The sequence below is a fragment of the Mustela lutreola genome, chromosome 9 (genome assembly GCF_030435805.1).
Source record: "Mustela lutreola isolate mMusLut2 chromosome 9, mMusLut2.pri, whole genome shotgun sequence".
In the NCBI taxonomy this organism is placed as follows: domain Eukaryota; kingdom Metazoa; phylum Chordata; class Mammalia; order Carnivora; family Mustelidae; genus Mustela; species Mustela lutreola.
The window spans coordinates 13,746,772-13,768,097 of record NC_081298.1 but is presented as its reverse complement, the minus strand read 5'-3'; the positions used below and the strand labels follow the sequence as shown (position 1 = coordinate 13,768,097).

The 21,326-nt window shown below is 47.1% G+C and overlaps 1 protein-coding gene across 4 annotated transcripts in view; it reads right to left on the bottom strand.

The window, feature by feature from the left end:
- The window catches only part of SLC13A3 (solute carrier family 13 member 3), a 69,905-nt gene that overhangs the window by 19,272 nt on the left and 29,307 nt on the right, over positions 1-21,326 (bottom strand). For 3 of the 4 annotated variants that reach the window (XM_059132955.1, XM_059132957.1, XM_059132958.1), the window contains 6 exons: positions 15,817-15,883; positions 12,632-12,814; positions 10,313-10,438; positions 6,437-6,532; positions 5,355-5,459; positions 1,413-1,510 (listed from right to left, as the gene is read on the bottom strand). In XM_059132955.1, coding sequence (XP_058988938.1) covers positions 1,413-1,510; positions 5,355-5,459; positions 6,437-6,532; positions 10,313-10,438; positions 12,632-12,814; positions 15,817-15,883 — 675 coding nt within the window. The remainder of the gene's footprint in view (positions 1-1,412; positions 1,511-5,354; positions 5,460-6,436; positions 6,533-10,312; positions 10,439-12,631; positions 12,815-15,816; positions 15,884-21,326) is intronic. The other variant, XM_059132956.1, reaches the window with a different exon arrangement.

The following is a 21,326-nucleotide window of genomic DNA, read 5'->3' as shown; positions in this document are numbered from 1 at the left end:
GGGCTGTGAGCTGGCCAGAAGTGATGGGGTAGCGGGCAGCCACTGTGAGCCGGGAGAAGGTGGGCATTACGACAGAGAGGACACGCTAAGGGAGCCCAAGTTCTTAAAAAAAAGCAGGAACTATAAAGAGGCCAAAGCTTAGAAGTGGTAGAAAGTATGGAGAGGCCGGGACATGGTCCCCGGTGCACATAATGAAGGCCAGCAGGAGGCCAGACAGAGGAACAGAAACAGATCCTGCCCGGGCTACGGAGTCTTTGCCCACAGCTCCTTGGACCCAGGATTCGCTCAATGGCGATAACCGTTCCTGGAGCCCTGTGATACCGTCTCTCTGCTGACCCTCGTGTTCTGCCCCGTGCTCAGACCCCCTCCTCCACTGTGGAGCTAACCTGCCTGTGACTCGAGATGAGGGTCCCATTTCTGACTCCTGGTGTGGAACTCATCCCACCGCCCCAGCTGGAGCACAGGCTCTGTCTCCAGAGGTAGGGGGTCATGCCTTGTCCTGACAGACACCTGCTGGGAGCCCAGTGGGGGCACAAGCTGGCCATTGAAGGCCAGACTGCAGAGGTGTGATTGGGAGGGCTCAGTGAGCCTTTTAAACCAACCTGGGACGCTGCCCCTAGGCTGTTTGTGCCTCAGTCCCCTCCACTTCCTATCAGGTTCAACCTGGCTGGAGATTTGCACGTCTGACCCTTTAGGCACTGGAGTCAGAATTGCAACTCCTGTCTCAGGCCCAGGGGCCACAAGGTATTTCTATAAAAGCATAAGCTGGTAAATATTTTGGGTTTTGTGAGCCAAGGGGCAAAACTGAGGCTAGTGTGTAGGTACTGATGTAAATAAATAAATGTCCACAAATTTCTTATTGAAGAAATACACTTTATTTATGGACATGGAAATCTGAGATTCGTGGACTGTTCCTGTGTCATGAGATATTTTTCTTTTGATTCTTTTCAACCATTAAAAAATGTAAAAGCGGGGCACCTGGGTGGCTTAGTGGGTTACAGCCTCTGCCTTGGGCTCAGGTCATGATCCCAGGGTCCTGGGATCGAGCCCCACATCGGGCTCTCTGCTCAGTGGGGAGCCTGCTTCTCTCCCTCTCTCTGGGCCTGCCTCTCTGCCTACTTATGATCTCTGTCAAATAAATAAACAAAATCTTAAAAAAAAAATGTAAAAGCTATCCTTTGCTCACGGGCTGTACCAAGAGACAGCCAGCTGGATTTGGCCAACTCTGGTTGCTAACTCCAGCCCTGGACTGTCCCCTCCGGCAGCCCCAAGTGCCCAGAGCAGGTAAGGCCTCAGAGAGAAAAGGGCAGAAGCGGGACCACGTGGTTAGTGCGGTGGGGTTCGGGTCCCAGGCGTGGGCCCTGAGTCACAGCCTCACTGAGTCCACTGAGACCCCAGCGTTGACACCTTACCTTTAAAGTCAAACCACCACTTGAAAGAGGGCCTTTGGGACGGGAAGACGAACAAAATGATGACAATGGCCACTCCGGTAACAGCATCAGAAAGAAACCTATAATGACAAGGCCCCCAAAGCACATGACCCACGGCATCGCAGCGGGGCCACAGGTTTGGCAGCGGGATTTGTGGGTGGGAATTAGGTGCTTGCTAGGAAGGGGGCATTGTTGGAGGCCGAAGAATACCAGAATATTATCCTGCCAGCGCTCAGCCTGGATCCAACAGGCCCGATGCTGAAGCCCTCTCGGCCCACGGCTCCCTGAGGCTCTTTGAGGTCACTGGAGACAAAGGCTTATCCTCGGAAGACGCACGGAACCACATAGGGAGGAATTCTGAGTGCCACCAAATATGGGATCTGTGGAACTCCCACAGTTGGCCAGAACCAGGACTGCTCTAAGAGTCTGTCTGCATTTGTTCAACTTCTGCTTGCCTTCCTCCTGGGATGGGCAGCTTACTACTCAGAGATGCCCATTTGCACCAGCACAACACAGATGGAGGCCGCCTCATAGTCCCTCAAAATCTAATTACCTTCTCTCAAAGATCCACTGTGTGCCTTGTGGACACATTAAGCTCACAGAAGTCTCAGTAACAGCCTTCTGGGGCAGGCAGCTTCCGTCTCAGATGAGGATTCTGAGTCTCAATGAGCAGAAGCAACTTGCTCAAGGCCAGGCCACGGCCCATGCAGGAGACGGGCACTGAACCCAGATTTGTCTGGCTCCCAGCTCAATGAAGCATAGAGCCAGATGTCCACAAAAGCCCTTTCAGCACACACATTGGGGAAGAAGAGCATTCAAAAGGCCAAGACACTGGAAAAGATGGTCAGTATCACCGTATCAGAGAAACAGAAACCCCGGGCTAACCGAATATCGTTTGTCTGCTAACAGGCAAGACTTGAAAGTGCAATGATAGTACTTAATGGGGACATTGGAAAACATACTGGCGGTGTGAAAAGAAACTGGTTTAACCCTCTGGAGGGCAGCTGGCCACATGTTACCATCCTTTACACGTGAATGCCTCTCGATTCAGTTATTGTACTTCTAGGAAGGTATCCTCGGGAAAACCGGGCTCTTGTACACAGATTATATGTAGGGATATTCCATACGGATCAGAAGGAAAAAAGGGGGAGCTTTTTAGTACAGACATGTGTAAATAATTTGTGTACAATAATATCTATACAACAGTATATCAAGAATGAAGGTACCCTGCATCTGTTTTTTTAAAGATAAAAGATAGTATCAATCTTTATGCATTGACATAGAAGTACAACCAAGATATTTTGTAAATCAAAAGAAAAGTTTTTATTTGGAGGATCAGACACAATCCAAAAGGAATTGATTAAATAGATTAAGATGCTATCATTCTGTAGAATACTATGGAGCATTTAAAAAGAATGAAGTAGGTCAGGAATAGTTAAGTTGTCTGTGATTATTATTATACTGTCTAATTTTTGTAACGTATATATGTGTGTGTGTATGTATCTATCAATCTGTTAGACAACAAACTTTCAATTGTGACTTTTACTATTTCAATTCAGCATTATTTGATTTTTTTTATGAGTATGCATAACTTTTCTAATTAAACAAAAAAGAAAAAGGCAGATTATTAATAGTGTCTACTGTCATCATATTTCTGTTTAAAAAATCTTCTGTTTAGATAGGTTTCTTTTTAGCTAGTTGACATGTATTTTTACAGTTAGCTTTATCGAAATATAATTAACATGCAATAAAATGCACCCATTTAAAGGACATGGGTTACATTTTGGCTAATGTAGACAGGCCTGGTAACCACCCGTGGGATTGAGATGTAGGACAGTTCCTGGACAGGCATTTTTAAGTCAGGAAAGATGTGTCATCAGAATTGGAGACCAAATTTCTAGGTGATTTTCACTTTGTCTTGTTGGAATATTTACAACACTCACTTTTTACTTGAAAAAAAAAAAAGCCATCTTCATTTTGGAAAAAAAAGACAATGGTAGTAAGAGCCACTCCTCTTGGCTCTATGAAATGACGTGGCTTCTTTCTCATAATAACCTGCATGAGATCAGAACCTTACATTGTCCCTTTTACTGGGGGGAGCCTGAGGCTCCAAGAGTCACTACACTCTTGAGAGTACAGAGCTGTATGTGTCTCCCATTATATTTCTACCGGATGGAGCTATTGGAGACCACCAGATCTCACTGAAGCCAGAGGACGTATTTCCTATCTAATCATGTTCTAGCATACCAGAATCTGACACGGTCACCCACTCGCTCTTTCTTAAAAGGCTCCCTGATCTGGGTCTTTGCTCGCTTGTTGCTCCCCGTTTTCTGCCTACCTCACAGCTTGCTTCTTCCATTTCTCCCCTCTATCCAGCTCCCAGATGGATGGGGAGTCTTCTACACTCTCCCTTGCAATATTTGAAAGACCTATTTGACTTGACAAGTCTAATGCAAGCCCAGAATCAAATTGTTGATAACCACCCACAGCCCAACCCCCTAAAGAATGTTCTTCTCCAACCAACCACCATCCATGCAGGTGCTCCGACCCTCGTGACCCCAAATCTACCGGGTAGCAGGTGCTATCATTTCTAACTTTCAAACAGGCCTTGACGGCTGCCTGTCCAATGCTACCAGTCTGACGCATGCCAGCAAGGCCTTTCCCCTAGACCAGGGCTCAGAGAACGCTCTTGACTTTACAGGCCCTATGGTCTCTGTCCTGACTCAACTTTGATGTTGCAATAGGAAAGCAGCTGTGGATGATTCGTAAATGAACAGGTGTGGCTGAGTTCCCATGAAACTTTATTTGCAGACACGGACTTGTGAATTTCATATAATTTTCATGTGTCACAAATATTGTCTTTTGATTTTTAGCCATTTAAAAAGGTCAAAGCCGTTCAAAAACAAGTGCTGGGCCAGATTTGGCCCAGGAGTCTTAGGCTACCAGCCCTGTCCTAGATGACAGGGGGCCATCTAGATGGTGTTAGAGCTCCTACCTATTTCCCCCAATCCATCCCTTAATAAGTAGAGCTAATATTTTATTGAGTTCTTCCCATGTGCTCTTCTAATCACTTGACATGAACTAACCCGCTGATCCTTGGACCAATCCAAAGACAATACCATTTAACAGATGAGAAAACAGAGGCACCGAACCTCCCACACAGAAAAGAGCAAATGTTTTACGTGTCCAACAAGACTCTCCACGATCTGGGTCTCTCCTGCCCTTTCGGCCACGTCTTGCTGACTCTCCTCCCTCCCTGCAGAGTCTCGGTCACACTGGGCTTCTTTCGGTTCTCCAAAGGTGCTAAATTGAGTTCCTGCCTCCTGCTCTCGGGAGACCTTGGAGCAGATCTCCAGTTCTTCTCTCTACTGTTCTCAGCTTTACTTCGTCCCAGAATCACCCGAAGTGTATGCCCCTGCCCGTTCTTCCCTATTATATCCCTCTTGCTCACTCTTTCTTTGCACTCATTACCAATCTGCAGGGTTTTGTTGTTGAACCAATGGCTTCTGTCTGTGTCCCCAGCATCAAGTACAATGTGGAGCACATAAGAGGAGCTCAGTAAATGTTGACCGATTGAATGATAAAACTAATAGTGAATGAATGAATGAATGGATAGATGGATGAATGAATGAATGATGTGCTCAGGGGTGCACCATTTACAAGTGCAAGAGCTGGCATGAACCTAGTTTTGCCTGATCCCAAACACAAAGCTCCTAACACATGAGAACCCAAAATGTTTTATCATCTGAACCTAAACATTTTTGAGAGTAAAGGAAGGAGCTCTTTATAGGGACCAAGGGTGTATGTATACCCAACCCAGCCCCTCCAGCTGCACGGCCTCTCCAGCACCAGACGGCCCATCCCAAAATCTTCCCTATTGGGCTCCACACACACCGCCCCCACCACTGGTCCCTCGAGTCTCACCCAGGGGTGAAGAAGCTGGCCCAGCCAGGGATGAACTTCGGATCCCGGGAGAAGAGGAGGATGGCGAACATGCAGAAAAGGGTGAACACCGCCTGTTCAGCAAACCTGTGGCACAGACAGGCAGGCGCTGTGCTGACGGTGGGTTCTGGGTGGGCCACAGCATGAGAAGGCCTGGGGCAGTTGCCTGCTGGCTGTGACCCTGCCCGGGGCCTGCCTCTGAGAAGCTTCGAGAAGTAATCCACTCCCCAGAGTGAAGGGAAGGGGATCCTGGGGTGTAAGGGATTCCTGTCCAGGGGTTGCCACACTCCCCCAGGCTCCTTCTGGAGCATCAGTAACCACCTTCCCCCCAGGTTATTTATATCATGCCCACCTGGAATTTCCCAAGGTCTTAAGGAGAATCACCAGAGAGAAAGAAAAAAGCAAAGCAGAGGCGCAGTCAGAAAAGCAGGTAAAAAAGGAAGCAGCCAGGCAGAAACAGAGGTAGGCGAGAGAGAGGGGAAGAGTTGTACATGCAGAGGAAGATGGTGCACAGAGGGGGCAGACAGACAGGGAGAGGGGGAAGACAGACAGAATCCCCAAATGTTGGAGTAAATATCTACCCAACGTGCCCATTCCACAGACTGGGGAGCAGAGCCCAGAGAGGGTTAGTGCTTTGCCCAGGTCTACATAGATAGAGGAGTTAGTGGCAGGGCCAGCTCTTGGGTGCAGACCTCCTGACTCCTAGTATTTTCACCAAATGGGAACAGTACACTGAAAAAGTCCCGCGAGCTGCCTGAGGTAGTGCTGGGTATCCCATGTGCCAAGGGGGAAAGAGTGCATTAGCTGGAAGGACAGGAGGTTCCTCCCCCACCAACTCTACCCTAAGGGGCTTCCTGGTCCTCAGGGTGTTTCCCCCAGCACCAGGCCAAGAGACTGACTGTGTAAGTTACCCCCCTACCCTCCATCTCCAGGCTTCTAGGCCACCATCCTGAAATTCCCCCTGACATCAGCCTCCAGGGGTCCAGGGGTCAGACCAGGAGATAGGTCTCCTGAAAATCTATGCTGGGCTCTCTCCTCACTCCAGGAACCCCTGTACCACGCACTTGATGGGCCCCAGGTTCTGGAATTCCTCCCGAATCACGGCGCGAGCCCTGACTTCTGCGTCACTTTTGATCTCAGATTTCTTCTTCCTCCAGCCCCTGAAACAGACAGTAGGGAGGTGAGGAGGGGTGGCCACAAATATGACTAACTCCTGAACTCCTTCCCCAGACCCCCACCCACTGGCCAAGCCTCATTATCTCTGTTCTGGAGACTTCTACAGTCTGCTGCTGAGTGTCTCCCTCACTCTGTCTTCCCTTTCGAAAATCTGTTCTTCCCACCAATAGCCTTGGTGGTCTTTTAAAAATGTGAGTCTGATCCTAAGACTCCCAGGCTTATAATTCTTTAGAGGGTGAAACAGGTACCTGAATAAACTAATAGAACAAAATAGGAGGTCCAGAAATAGACTGGAGACTTAGTCTATGATCAAGTCGGTGTCTCGGACTAGTGTGGAAAAGATGAGCTATTCAGTCGGTATGTTGAACATATAGATCAATAGGATGGAGTTGGGAATCCAGAAATAAATCCAGACTTCCCTGTTCAGTTGGGGTTTGGCAAGGGTACCAAGATCATTCAAAGCAGGAAAGAACAGTCTTTTAACCTAGGATGCTATGTCAACTGGATAGCTATATGCAAATGAAGGAATGGGAACCCCTACCTCAAACCATATAATTTTTTTTTAACTCAAAATGGATCAGACCTAAATATAAGGGCTTGAGGTATAAAATTCTTAGAAGAAAACACAGGGGTGAATTTTTCTGACCTTGGATTAGACAACTATTTCTTAGAATCAAAATCTCAAGCAACCAAAGATAGATAAATCAAACCTTGTCACATTTTAAAACTTTTGTGTGTCCATAAATAGCACTGGATAGCTATGTAGCCATTGGGAACCAAAAAAATGAAGCTGGATCCAAACCTCACATCATATCCTAAGGATAAACTCCAAACAGGTAAAAGATCTCAGTGGAAAAACAAAACAAAACAAAAAAACCCTAGATAAAAATATGCAATTTGTTTTTTTTTTTTTTACAACTCCTGTAATGGGAAAATCTTTTTAACTCTACTTGAAAATTCAGAAGCCCCATGAGAAGGATTGATAATAAGCACTAATCTTATATATATAAAGTGTACTAGAAATCAATAAGACTAAGATCAATACTCCATTTGAAAAATGTACAAAGGATATAAACACAGTTTAACAAGCCATAAGAAAGAAAACACCAGTGGCTTTTATGAAGATAGGGAAGATTTCATTTTGCCCCTCAGTATGAAAAGTTGCTCCAAGTGACTTTTAGTAAAATGAATGCAAATTATTTTTCTTTTCGCAGATTGGCAAAAATCCACTGCTGCAGGGAAGCAGACACTCAGATCCATTATAAATGGGAGAATAAATTCGTACAAGTCCTAGGGAGGATTATCAAATACCTATTAAAAGGAAAAGGGGTTTATTCTCTGCCCCCAGTGGAAATTTACCTTACAAAAACATGTGTGAATATATGAAATCATATCTGTCTGGGAGGCCAGTCACCAGAAAATATACTCTACCTGCCTGTATTTATTTAAGGGAACTCCGGAGGATTACCTAGGAAACCTGTTTTGGGGGAAGTAGTGGGTGAATGGGTTAATGAAAGCACGATTGGGAAGAAGAATTCTCACTGTGTACCTCTTTGCATCATTTTGATTTTTAAATCAAGTGTATGTGTTGCTTATCCAAATTAAAAGAACGACAACAACAAAAGAATATATTTTTTAAAAAATCCTCACAATAACTCTTGTGTATAAAGATGAAATTCCACTAAGACCCTCAGTGATCTAGCCCAGGGTTTTTCAACCTTGGAACTATTAACCTATTGGGGCAGATCTTTCTCTGCTGTGGGCTGGGATCATTCCTTGCTGCAGGAGGCTGAATGTGTATCACAGAATGTTTAGAAGCATCCCTGACATTCACTCTTTAGATGCCAGTAGTAGTTCCTTGGTTGTGACAACCACAATGTCTACAGATACTGCTGAATGTCCTCTGGGACAAAATCATTCCAGGTGAAAACTCCTGCCTCATTCCCTGGCCTCATCTCCCACAAATCTCCCTTATCCCCTAAACTCAGTCACTTGAAACTTTCAGTTGCAGAACAACCCTTGCTACCTCCAGCCTCAGGACCTTTGCACTTACTGTTCTATCTGCTTAGAATGCTCTTTATCATATCCATTTCCTCTGCTCTCTTTACTGACTTAAGTCTATTCACTCTTCAGATCCCAGTTCAAAAGTCCCTTCCCGGGGGTATAGCTCAGTGGTAGAGCATTTGACTGCAAAAGTCCCTTCCCCAAGGAAGCTCTCCTGACCTCCCTTTTAGGTGGGAGCCCTCCAAGGCACAGTATCAAATCTCACTGTCTTTTCCTTCACAGCACTTGTGACTGTGCTGTGAAGGCTTTCCTGCTGCACTTGGCTGCTCCCTGTCTGTCTTCCCCACCTTGAGTGTGAGCTCCCCAAGGGCAGGGATGGTCTCTGCCTTGCCCACTGGTACATGCTCAACCCCCGTAACCGTGGCAGGCACACGGTGGGTACTCATCGGATATTTGCTGAGTGAAGACGGGGCCGTAGCATTGGCCTGAAATGTCTCTGTTACCCAGAAACCCGTCTGTCACTGAACTTCCCTCCACCTGCATTTCCTCCATCCTCTCGTGGCTGAGTTCTGCGGAAGCTTATTAGATTGAAACGGGTAGACTGGAAAGACAGGCTCCATTTCTGGCTCAGTCCTGGGCAGTTGACACACCGTGTCTTGTTCAGCATTTACTTTAGCTGTAGCTACTTTTTAGCCCCAACCTGCAAGGGAGGACATGAAGCCTCAAGGAGGTTACCAAATTGCTCAAGATCACGTGGAAGCGTGATTTGAATTCTGGTCCGTCTGAGTCCAAGGTCAGGACTTGCTTCTCTGGGCGAATGTGGGCTTTGAACCCTGAGTTTCTGCTCTGAGGAGTTCTGGAAAGCATGTGAATCAAGGAACACCATGATCAGAGCCTTTCTAGTCTCAAACATTTTCACATCTCTTTGGTCCAGAGTAACTCTGACTGGTTTCATTTTACAGATGAGCAAATTAAGGCCCAGAGAGAGGTGAGGGGATGACAGCCCTGGGCTGTCACTCTTGTGTTAGGATGTCCCCAAGTCCAGGTGTTTGTAACCTACCTTCACAAACACCCCCATATCCACATACCTGGCTCATATTTGCTTCATACTTTCTTCCAAATAGATGCATCATTTCAATTTAAGAAATGTATGTAAACAGAAAACTTCATATCGCCCCATAAATGGAAAACAAGAATCACTTGCCATAAAAAAAACGAATCGTAAAAATAAAAACAGAGAAGCAAAGTAATTATCACACTCTGATTAGACACCATTGTGGGCTCACATCTCTGGAACTGACGCTTGCTCGGTGTTTAAAAAGCTGATTTGGGAAAGTTGGAGGGGTAGTACGGCTCTTCTACACCCAACTGAGACTTGCTGCATTCTATGAGAGCTGATAAAGGATTCTTTTTCTCCCTCTCTGCATCAATGTTATTTAATAGCTTGTCCTCACTGCCACCCCCAGTTATCTCCTGTAGCAGCACCCCATCCAATGGGAGACAGTGTTTCTCTCTCCTCTGGTAGGAATGTTTATCTTACTCAAAGGACAGGGCTGTCCGTAATTACCGGTGATGGGTGATATTAACAGAGGGCCCACCTCCCATAACCCTCACATCCCTGGGAGGTAACTCGACTCTAGTCACCGCATGAGAAGGTAACATGAAATTATCAGGGCAATCCTTGGGTTCAGTAGGAGGAAACTCCATTGGAGAAGAAAATTCTAGTCAGGCTCAAAGCTCAAAGTAAGCATGAGGGGTACCTCAGGGTCATTCCCCCGTACAGGAAGGAGATCCACAGCCAGCCCACCAACAGGAACAGCACCATGAGAGGGAAGGCGAAAATGAACCAGGAGCCGAAATTCACCACATCACACTGTGGGAAGAAACTGGAGAAGGGGTGGGGGGTGGGGGGCGGAGATGAGAGCCAGTCAAGGTCAGCCACGCCCATGTATACTGTATACAGACGGGGAGCTATTTCTTAGCTAGAACACGGAGGTGAGGTTTATACACAGAAACTAGTGTGTACTTAATATTAGCAGGATTGAAGGCATTTCAAGTTTTTTGCCTACATTTTTCTGAATGTTCTGCAATGTCCCTACATAATCAGAGTAAAGTAATAAAATGTATTTGGGGAGTGAAGGCCAAGGGAGGCACTCAGGACAGCCATCCCCCCACCTTCCCACACTCCTGGTGAGAGAATCAGAACCCCATATTACTTGGCATTCATTTTAAATCCCCCTCTTTCTAGACCAGAAGGTCCAAGCTTGGGGAATTACATATTGCGTGTGATTTGCATATGATTTGCATGTAATTGATTCAAAATCCTTTGCATCTGATATTTTTACTTACACCTCGAGCATTTTTTCCTTAATTTCTTTTCGAGTTGGAACAAAGTCCTGCTCGCATCAGGGTGGGCAGACAGCCTGAAAACCCTCTAACAGCGCCCACCCCTCTCTCTGCCCCATTCCTCCCCATCCCTCTCCCAACTTGGCATCTGCCCGGAAAGCCCCAGAGTCCACATCTTTCCTGTTCAGCCCTGGTCCAGCTTCACCCTCCTGGCCGACTGGCCCTTTACTGGCACTGCCTTCTAACGGAGGACACTAAGGGGCCAAACCCAGGTTGTCCCCATGTCTCAAGCAGGACCATCTGGGGTTCTGGTTTTTCAGTCTTTCAGCAAAAAACACAACAAAGATGAAAGAACAGCAAAGGTGTGCAGTGGGCTTAAGTCAGTTGGAGAAATACTGATGCCTGGCCCCCATCCGTGTCTCCTAAATCAGGATCTCTGCCCCAGAAACCCAGGCAGATTTTTCACCCTCCCGGCTGACTCTAACATGCTCCCATGACTGAGGATCACTGGCTTTTTGCATTAGCTTGGAAAATCAAAAGACTTTAGAACCTGAGAATACAGTGGGAGGTTAAGGTTTCAAAATCGTCTCAGCAGATAAGACTCAGGTGTACTTAGAATTTCTCATGAAAATCACTTTGATTAAAAGTGATAGTGAACCAGCCCTGGGGATGACCAGATTTCCTCCATCATCCTAGGAAGTCCTCCATTCTTCAGTTGACTAACAGGTAAAGAAGTTGGCCAGCACCTGGGGCCATGTTGCATAGTAAATACTTCTGTTGCATTTGTTTGCCCAGTGCTTACATCCACGTTCATGTGGACTAAGTGCACGTATGGTGCGTTTTCACTGCAAAGGAATCTTAGAATCCCCACCTCTCAGAATCCTGGCAACTGAACATCTTAGGAACAGAATCTTGAAATACTGGAATTGTTTATATCTCCAAACTACGAGGTTTGGGATAATGGAATGGACAAGTCATGCTGTCCGAGAATCTTTCCCTTTTATTCTCCCGCCCCAATGGACAGACTCTCAGACACTGTTTGAACAGCGTCAACACTGGGGAGACTGGAGCTCCTGGCAGAGCCCACCCCACAGCTGGCCTAGGCACCTGGTTGCAAAGCTTCTCCCGGGACCTCACAGCCACAGACCAAAGCCGCTCTCTGGGGTTCGTTTTTAGAGCAGATGTCACATCATGGCATCCTCTGCTCCCAGCTTTCTACTGCCTCCCCATCTCTCTGCACTGGCAGGGAAAGCTGGGGTCCTGACACCTTACCTTATCTCCTCCCACACTTCCCTTTGCCTTCGGCACCCCAGCCTCTCTGGTCTCTGTGCTGCTCGCCGTTGAACAGGCTATCCCCTGTCCGGAATGCTCTTCCCTCCTGTGCTCGCACAGCTTCTAGGTCTCAGATGCCACCCTATTAGAGAGGTCCCACATCCTTGACCAGCCTATATAAAATAGCACCCACTCCTGTCCTTTCCACATGACGCTGTTTTGTTTCCTTTGGTAACTTATCACACCAACATATTATATATCCCTTTTCCTTTATGGCTTGTCTCCCCCACCAAAATGGAACTTTGCCGGGGCAGGAACTTTGCTAGGTTTGTACCCTGTTGGGGCCCCAGAGCCTGGCCAAGAGAAGGTATCCAGTACAGGTTTCCCCAGCGTGCAAGGGAGAGGGGGAGGGGTGGGAGGAGGAGGAACCCCAGGGCTGGGTGGAGCACACCTGCTTTTACCTTTTGAGCTGGCCTAGCAGGATGAGGTTGGGGGCCGTGCCCGTGAGGGTGGCAGTGCCCCCAATGCTGGCCGAGTAGGGGATGGAGATGAGGAAGCCCTTCCAGATGTTTCTGCGATATTCCTCCTCCTTCTCGCAGTCTGCTAGAAGGTCCAATGGAGCCTCGGCCTCAGGGCAGTCTTTGCTTTAAATAAACCCAGAGAGAAGCCGTTCAGAACACATTCAGAATTCCTGGCCTCGTGGGGAAACACACCAGGTGGGTTGGGAGAACTAAGGGGTCTTCCTAGAAGGCAGCTCAGCGCCAGCATCGAAAGCCTCTAAAGATGTGCAAACTTTCAGTTCAGGGACTCTGGGCAGGTGCCTCGGGCGTGTGTGTGAGTTTGCATCCAACTGACTATGGTTTATATCGAAAACAACCTGAATCCCATCAAAAAGGGTTTGGCTGGATAAAAATGATCCTCTTTTTAGAGGGAACACCAACATGGCTATTAAAAAACGATGATCTAGGGGCACCTGGGTGGCTCAGTGGGTTAAAGCCTCTGCCTTCGGCTCAGGTCATGATTCCAGGGTCTTGGGATCCAGGGAGCCTGCTTCCTCCTCTCTCTCTCTCCCTGCCTCTCTGTCTGCTTGTGATCTCTATCAAATAAATAAATAAAATCTTAAAAAAACAAAACAAAACAAAATGATGATCTGGACAGATGTTCATTAAGATGAGAGAGGCCCATTAGGTAAAGGGAAAAAGGGTCAGTAACTGTGCTACCTAAATTTTTATTTAAAAAATTTTCACATATTTTATGAACAGATGAGTATGAAGAAAAACAGAATGGTACACACATAGTTGTTTTGGTGCCTTTCTTGGGGGTGGAAATATGGATTTCTTTTTTCTTTGTATTTTCTGGGTCTTTCTGGGACAGTTTAAAGAGTGTGGGGGAAGAATGAAATTAAGAATTAAGTCTATAATTAAAAGCTAATGACATTGCTGTAAAGTTACTGAGGTGAAAAAATGTTCCCTACATTCCATTAAGAGAGACAGCAGGTTACAGAAGAGCATATACAGCATTATCAAAGTTTTTATTTTACAAATGAATTTATGTAGACAGAGAGGTATCCGGAAACTGTCTAGAATAGCATTGACTTAACTGTTTTGGGAGTGAGATGCTGGGTACATTTTTCTTTTTGTTTAAGAGTATTCTTTTAAACTGTGCAATTATAAAATTTTTGTAAGTGAATGAAATAAAGAATTGGCCCTGTATAACAAATTAATTAATTTTTTATTTTATTTTATTTTATTTTATTTATTTTATTTTTTTAGGGAATCAAAGATACTTCAAATATCTTCTGGCCTTAATCGCTCCATGAGCAGCCCCTTATCTGGAAGGCAACTGGGATACGATTTGGGGTCTAAAAGGAAGAGAAGGACTGAAAGTCACTGCCTGACTTCTCTGGCAGGAAATGTGGGCTCCCCCAGACCCGAGGCCCCAACCAGACTGAGCATCACAATGAGGATGAGAGAGCAGAAGGGGCCTGAGGGCTCATCTAGTGCAAGCCCCTCTTTGTTTAGCTGAGGCCCAGAGAGGAGACTTTCATTCCAATGGACATAGAATCTCCACCCGATGGCTGGGGTTTGCATTCAGTGGACATGGATTCCTAGAGAATGAGGACTGGGTCTTTTCCGCTAGATTCAGCACAAGCTCTGTGTGGCCAGATGGCCCAAATAGAGTCCTGTGTTGTGCAGTAGTGAGTGGCTAAGCCAATCCCAGACACCATATCTCAAAACCAGACTAAAAGCACCCAGACGGAGTGCCAGGAAGGAGCAAAGACTGTGGAATAAGACAATCAGACATAAGATCATGTCCCTTCTCTGCTAAAAGCCTTCACAGGATCCCATGTCATTCAAAGTCAAGGCTACCTCATTGGCCTCTGAGGTCCCTCGTGCTCTGTCCCTCCACCACCACCTCGTACCACACAAGCAATTTCTCTGACCCCGATTCCTCCCATCCATTCACCCAACTCCAGCCATACCAGCTTCCTGGCTGCTCTGGACTCTCAGGACCTTTGCACCTGCTGGATCCTGTGCAGAAAACATCCTTCCCAAAGATCCCCCCGGGCCCTTCACCTCCTACAGGTGTTTGCTTAAGGGGGACCTTCTTAGAGAGGCCTTTCCTGACCTCTCATTTTAAAACTGCCTTCTCACACCCTACAGGCCCCTTCCTCAGCCTTCTTTCCTGCTCTGTTCTCCTGCATAGTTCTCACCAACCATCGGACATGCAGTGAATTTTACTCTGTGTTTGTTTCTTGTCACTGAGACATAAACTCCACAAGGGCTGGATTTTTGTGAGTTGCTGCACCCGTGGCAGTGCCTGGCTCATCGCAAGCTATGTGTAAGTATTTGCTGAATGAATAAAACAGAACTGATGCCCAGCAACGCCTTGACAGGTGACTTTACTTGCTGTTTCATCACCCAAAGTAACAGTGCCGTGAGTAACAAGCACTCCCACCTGGGCAGGTAGGGCCCGGCATGACCCATAACGCTCAACATCATCTCATCACACCTCAAAATCACCCTCTGTGGTGGATTCCGATATCGTGTCCAGTTAGTGGGGGAAACTAATAGAGGCTCAGAGACATCAAGTGACTTGTCCAAATCGCACAGCTGCTAAGCGGTAGAGCCAGGTTCAAAGTCAGGTCTGCACGGTTCCAAACCCCAAGATCTTTCCCCCCTCCCCAAATCCCAAGATCTTAACTACGCTGCCAAATACAAAGGACACCGTCCACTAAACGAGGCATCAGTGTGAAGATTCTTCCTAAGCCACTCAAGTGTGAAGGGCTGTGATGGTCCCCTTAGGATGCTTTTGTCTTTAGAGGCTCTGGATGCCTGTCTGCGCGCCTTCTCCCCCTGACTGTCATGTAGTTTGAGCACTCCTGTTCCTCTGGACCCTCCTTTCAGGTCCCTTACCAGAGGGACTTCATGCTCTCTCCTGCCCTTGCCATCCACATGTGCATTTTTTAAGGAGGCTGGGTATGTCCATGCCCAAGCCAAAGGGATGGGTGGTAGACACCTGGGCATTAGGTCATTTGGAGAAAAAAATCTGGGGGTGGGGGAGGATTGCTTGCAGCACTGGATTCTTGTTCGTCATCTCCTTGGGACAAGCACTGACTCCTCCATCAGTGATACCAGGAACTCACTCTTCTGGGCTGGCCAGAAATTGCATCTCCGTGGGCACAGGGTGCAGGCCATTCCTGCGCACAGCAGCTAGGAAGAAAGAGCACAATGTCTTTAGTGTAACGTAACGGGATGGAGGGAAGTGTTCCTAACCTCAGGTTTAGATAAATCCCTTCATTTCGCTGCACCTCAGCTCCTTCATTCAGAAAATGTAAGTAACAATTCTCCTAGGGTTTTCAGGAGGATCAAGGGGTTAACCCATTTGCTACTGAAGGAATGCTGGCGTTCCCCCACCCCCCACCCCCCACCAACCAAAACTTGTATGTGGAAACTTAATCCCCAGTGTGATGGTATTAGGAGGTGGGGCAATTTGGGAGGTGAATCGATCAGAAGTGCAGGTCCCTCATGAATGGGATTTGTGCCCTTATATAAAAAGCTGCCTCACACATCAGGGAAATACAAATCAAAACCACGCCAGTCAGAATGGCTAAAATTAACAAGTCAGGAAAGGACAGATGCTGGCGAGGACGCAGAGAAAGGGGAACCCTCCTACACTGTTGATGGGAATGCAAGCTGGTGCAACCACTCTGGAAAACAGCATGGAGTTTCCTCAGAAAGTTGACAGTAGAGCTACCCTACGACCCAGCAATCGCACTATTGGGTATTCACCCTAAAGATACAAACATAGTGATCCGAAGGGGCACGTGCACCCAAATGTTAATAGCAGCAACGTCCATAATAGCCAAACTATGGAAAGAACCTAGATGTGCATCAACGGATGAATGGATAAAGAAGATGTGGTATATATATCCAATGGAATACTATGCAGCCATCAAAAGAAATGAAATCTTGCCATTTCCAACGATGTGGATGGAACTAGAGGGTATTATGCTGAGCGAAATAAGTCAATCAGAGAAAGACAATTATCATATGATCTCTCTGATATGAGGAAGTTGAGAGGCAACGTGGGGGGTTTGGGGGGTAGGAGAAGAATAAATGAAACAAGATGGGATCGGGAGGGAGACAAACCATAAGAGACTCTTAATCTCACAAAACAAACTGAGGGTTGCCGGGGGTAGGGGGTGGGGAGAGGGTGGTGGGCTATGGATATTGGGGAGGGTATGTGCTATAGTGAGTGCTGTGAAGTGTTTAAATCTGGAGATTCACGGATCTGTACCCCTGGGGCTAATAATACATTATATGTTAATTTTTAAAAATGTGTATTACCAAAAAAAAAATAAAAAGCCTCACAAAGCTTCCTTACCCTGCCTAACATAGGTGGACACAGCAAGAAGGCCATCTATGAGCCGAGAACAGTTCCTCACCAGACAGCAAATTTGCTGGCACCTTGATCTTGGACTTCCCACACTCCAGAACTATGAAATACAAATGCCCAATCTATGCTATGTTTGTTACAGCAGACTGAATGCATTAAGACACCATTTAAAGCAGGGACTGGCAAGTTTCTTCTGTAAGAGACCAGATAGTAAATATTTTAGTTTTGGGGGCCTAGGGTCTCCATCCTACTCAACTCTGCCATGAAAACAGCCAGAGCCAATAGAGAAATGAATACATGTGGCTAAGCCTTTATTCTTGGACACTGAGATCTGAATTCATATAATTTTCCTTCTTTTGATTTATTCAACCATTTAAAAATATAAAAACTATGCTTAGCTCACAGGCTGCACAAAAAGCAGGCAGCCGGCTAGATTTGGTGGGCCAACATTTGCCAGAATCGCCACTGAAAGAATTAAACAGGCCTCTGAACAGTGGCAAGGATTTAGTCAATGTGGGTTCCTCTTGAGAAAGAAGAAAGCAGCCCCGTGACATCTGGAACCGGTGGGACCCTGAGAGGCTGTGTTATTCTCTTGCTGGACCTATATGATTTTACACGTCACCAACATCAGACAGAGCTGCTCTGCGAGAGACTGAAAAGTTGAGACATAGCAAGGACACATCATAATCTTGTCTTAGCCCAAAGCCACTCGCCACCCATAAATTGCCAAATGTCCCCCTCTCTTGCCAGTTGAATGGCTGCTACCTCTTTACTCATAGAATTGCCCCTGATTTCTGACATCATTCGACCTAGAGCGAACTTCCTCAGTCCCCCACAAATGCCTCAGCCGCAGCCCAAAGCCCGTGAGAGGTCCTTTCTAACATCTGACTGAGGTCATCGTGGCCACCAGGGGCACGTGTCCTCTCTCTGGGCAAATAATAAGAAACCCCACCTGTGTAACCCCAGGTGTGTGTTTGGGAGGAAGGGTCCAGACACCAGCCACAGCTCTTTCCCTGTCTCAGCAGGTGCCTTGGGGAGGAAGTCCTGTCCCCTCTCCACTCTGGGCTGCTCCTTCCCTGTTAGAACCTAGAGGGAGCGGGAGCCATGGTTGCCCTCTGGGCCGCTGACCACCTGCAGAGGTTGGAGGAGCTCCCACTGGTGATAACACCCTACATGTTGGTGTAGCTTAAGTTTCCTTCAAGCCCGAGTCGAGGAGGATTTGTTTATGACCTGTCTTCCCGATGGACTCCCACCTCCACGGGGGTTGCATCAATCATTCCCTAGCCTTGAACAACCTCCACTGGGTGGGGAGTCTTGTTCACTCAGAACACTGTCCGGCACATGGTAGGTGTTGAATCAACATGTGGAATTAATGAATCAATGAGTGAATGCATCAGTTATGCCACTGTTCTAAAACTCCGCTTCCTTGTACATAAAATGAGGGGAGGGGGCACCTGCACGGCTCAGTTTCCTCCTCTGTAAAATGGGCACGATGACAAGGCCACCCCTGCAGGGCTGCAGTAGGAGGATTTAACGAGAACACACATGGGGTGTTGGAGAAGCCACCACCCATGGCCCCTCGGTCCCTCAGGCAGTGCAGGGAGCCCTGCTGGGTGAAGAGACTGAAGGGAAACATCAGGACTGCTCTCCAAGACGGAGGGCCCTCCCCTACCTCCGTCTGGGTCTTGTCCGCGAGCCCTACCCTGCCCCAGGCTCTGTCCTGCTCTAGCATGGTGCTTGCAAGCCTGGATTCTAGACTCTGACAGAGCTCAGCAACTAACCACGTTGCTTTGGGCAAATCCTTTTGCCTCCCAGAGCCTCAGTGTCCTCATCTGTAAAATGGGGATCACCTACTTCCTAGCACGTTATGAAGATCAAATGAACTGACAGATGTGAAAAATAGAGCACTGCACCTGGCATTCAGTGGGTCTTCGGGACTGAGAGCTCACATTGTCATCACTGTTGAAGTGGCTGTCCCTTATGGACTCAGAGCCCTCAGGAGCCTCCCCACTAACAGTCCCCACTGTCCCCACACCTGTCTTCATGTCCTCCCATCAGGACGGAGCACAGAGACTGCATGCAAGGACACATCTCTCTTTTGCACTGGGATTAGCCTTGTTTTTAGGTCTTAGGGCTGATCATTGATCAATCCCTGCTCTCTGATCCCGCCGCTTGCAAAAGTAGGTGTCTGCCCCAACTTCCCAGGCCCTCCTACTTCCTGACACTCCGCAGCATTTGGGAGAAGACCCTGGACTTCACCGTGCGCCCAATACTGAGTGTGACCATAGCCAAGTCCCTTCCCCTTCCTGGGCTCAGATTTTTCATCTTTATAATGAGGGAAATGGCTTCAAACTTTTTTTTCCTTTTTTTTTTTTTTTTGGCCTCTAGACTCTTTGAAAAAAACTCTTAGGTACAACACACAATCCCAGAGGTTAAAAGTTGGGCTCTGAATTCAGCCAGGCTAGATTCAACACACCAGAGCCGCTATTTTCAAACTGTGACCTTGGAGTGACCTTGGAGGCTACTTGATCCTCTTTTTTTTTTTTTTCCTTTTCTAATTTCTTCCTCAGTTTCCAGTCTTCTTAGTGAGGTCAATGCTGGCTCCTCCTGTGGATGTAAGGTCCTGTGACGAGGCCCGCGTGAAGAACGTGCTCAGCAAACATCTGTGATGACCACACGGAAGCCCAGTGGATAAAACGGGGCAAGTGGGGAAGCTGGGGTAGACATGGGAGAAGGCGCAGATTCTTCGTGGCTTGTCACCGCTCCAGAGGGACAGTGACAGGGTTCTCTGGAAGCCCCAAGACTCTGGGGAAACAGTCGGAAAACAACCAAAGCCAACTCTGGCCTGTGGGCTCAATCTGGCCTACGGCCACCCAACCAAGAATGGTTTTTATGGTTTTAAATGGCTGGAGAAGGTCAGTAGAGGCAGAATACTTCATGATATAAAAATGCAATTTTAATTCCAGAACCTATGAATTACATCTCATAGGCGCACAGCTGTGCCCACTTACTTACAACTCCTTGTGCGTGCTTTCTCTCTGCAAGGGCACAGTTTGAGCAGAGGTGATGGTATGGCCAACAAAGTCTAAAATATTTCCCGTCTGGTCACTTACAGAAACCGTTTTCTGACCCCGGCTTTAGAACATCTCTTCCCCACCCCCACCCCCCAAAAAAGAACCTCTCTTCCCTCCCATGTGAAAGACTTTGGCCTTGCGTAGGTCCTGGCTCTGCTGCTTTACCAATGATGTAAATGATTCTGGTGATATCACTTTTCCTCGTTGAACCTCACCTGTAAAGTACTTATCATCATGTCTAGCTTTCAGGACTGATATGAAAATAAAATCAGCAAGATCCCTGACTGCATGGTAGGCAAATACGCATACCCCAATATGCAAGAGTAACTTAGACGGTACGTGGATTGATATTTAGATTTTTTAAACATATATGCTCATTTTAACACATATTCAAAAAAGCAGAACTCGCATTCAAAGCCCGTGGTTTCATAAAGCATGTTTGTTGTGTTATTTGGGATAAATGATCCAGAGCTCCTGGGGGCAGATCTGCCATCTATCCCTCAACATGTGGCTTCCAAGGTAGCATCTCTGGCTCCCACCTAGAGGGCAGCAGGAAGGGCAGGACCCGGAAGCGGCACACACCAGTCCGACTCCTACTCATATACCACTGACCACACCTCGTCACAGGACCACATCTAATTGCAAGGGAAGCAGGGAAATTCAGCTTTTCCTTGCCAAAGCCATGCGCCCATGTGGGGGTTCTGTTACTAAAAGGACAAAGAAAGACTCAATATTGGGAATAAACTAGAGATTTCTGCCCACATAGGAACCAACCGAAAGCTTCCTTTTAAAATACATTTATGTAAATAGGGGTGCCTGGGTGGCTCAGTCAGTTAAGTCTCCTACTCTTGGTTTTGGCTCAAGTGGTGATCCTCAGGGTCATGAGATCGAGTCCCACTTGGGCTCCGTGTTGAGGTAGAGCCTGCTTGACACTCTGCCTCCCTCTCTCTCTGTCCCTCCTCCGGTTCACATGTGTGAACACTCACTCTTTCTCAAACCTACATACGTAAATGCATTTATATAAATAAAAAGACGTTTTAAAGCAGACAGAATGTGGCGGCCTCTGCTCTGCCACCACAAGGGAAAGTTGGGGAATCACAGAGATGCCAGTGAAAAGTCCTGATATCTTCTTGCCTCTGAATCAATCCTGGAATGCCTTTCTCTGCCTTCTTGATGTTTGAGG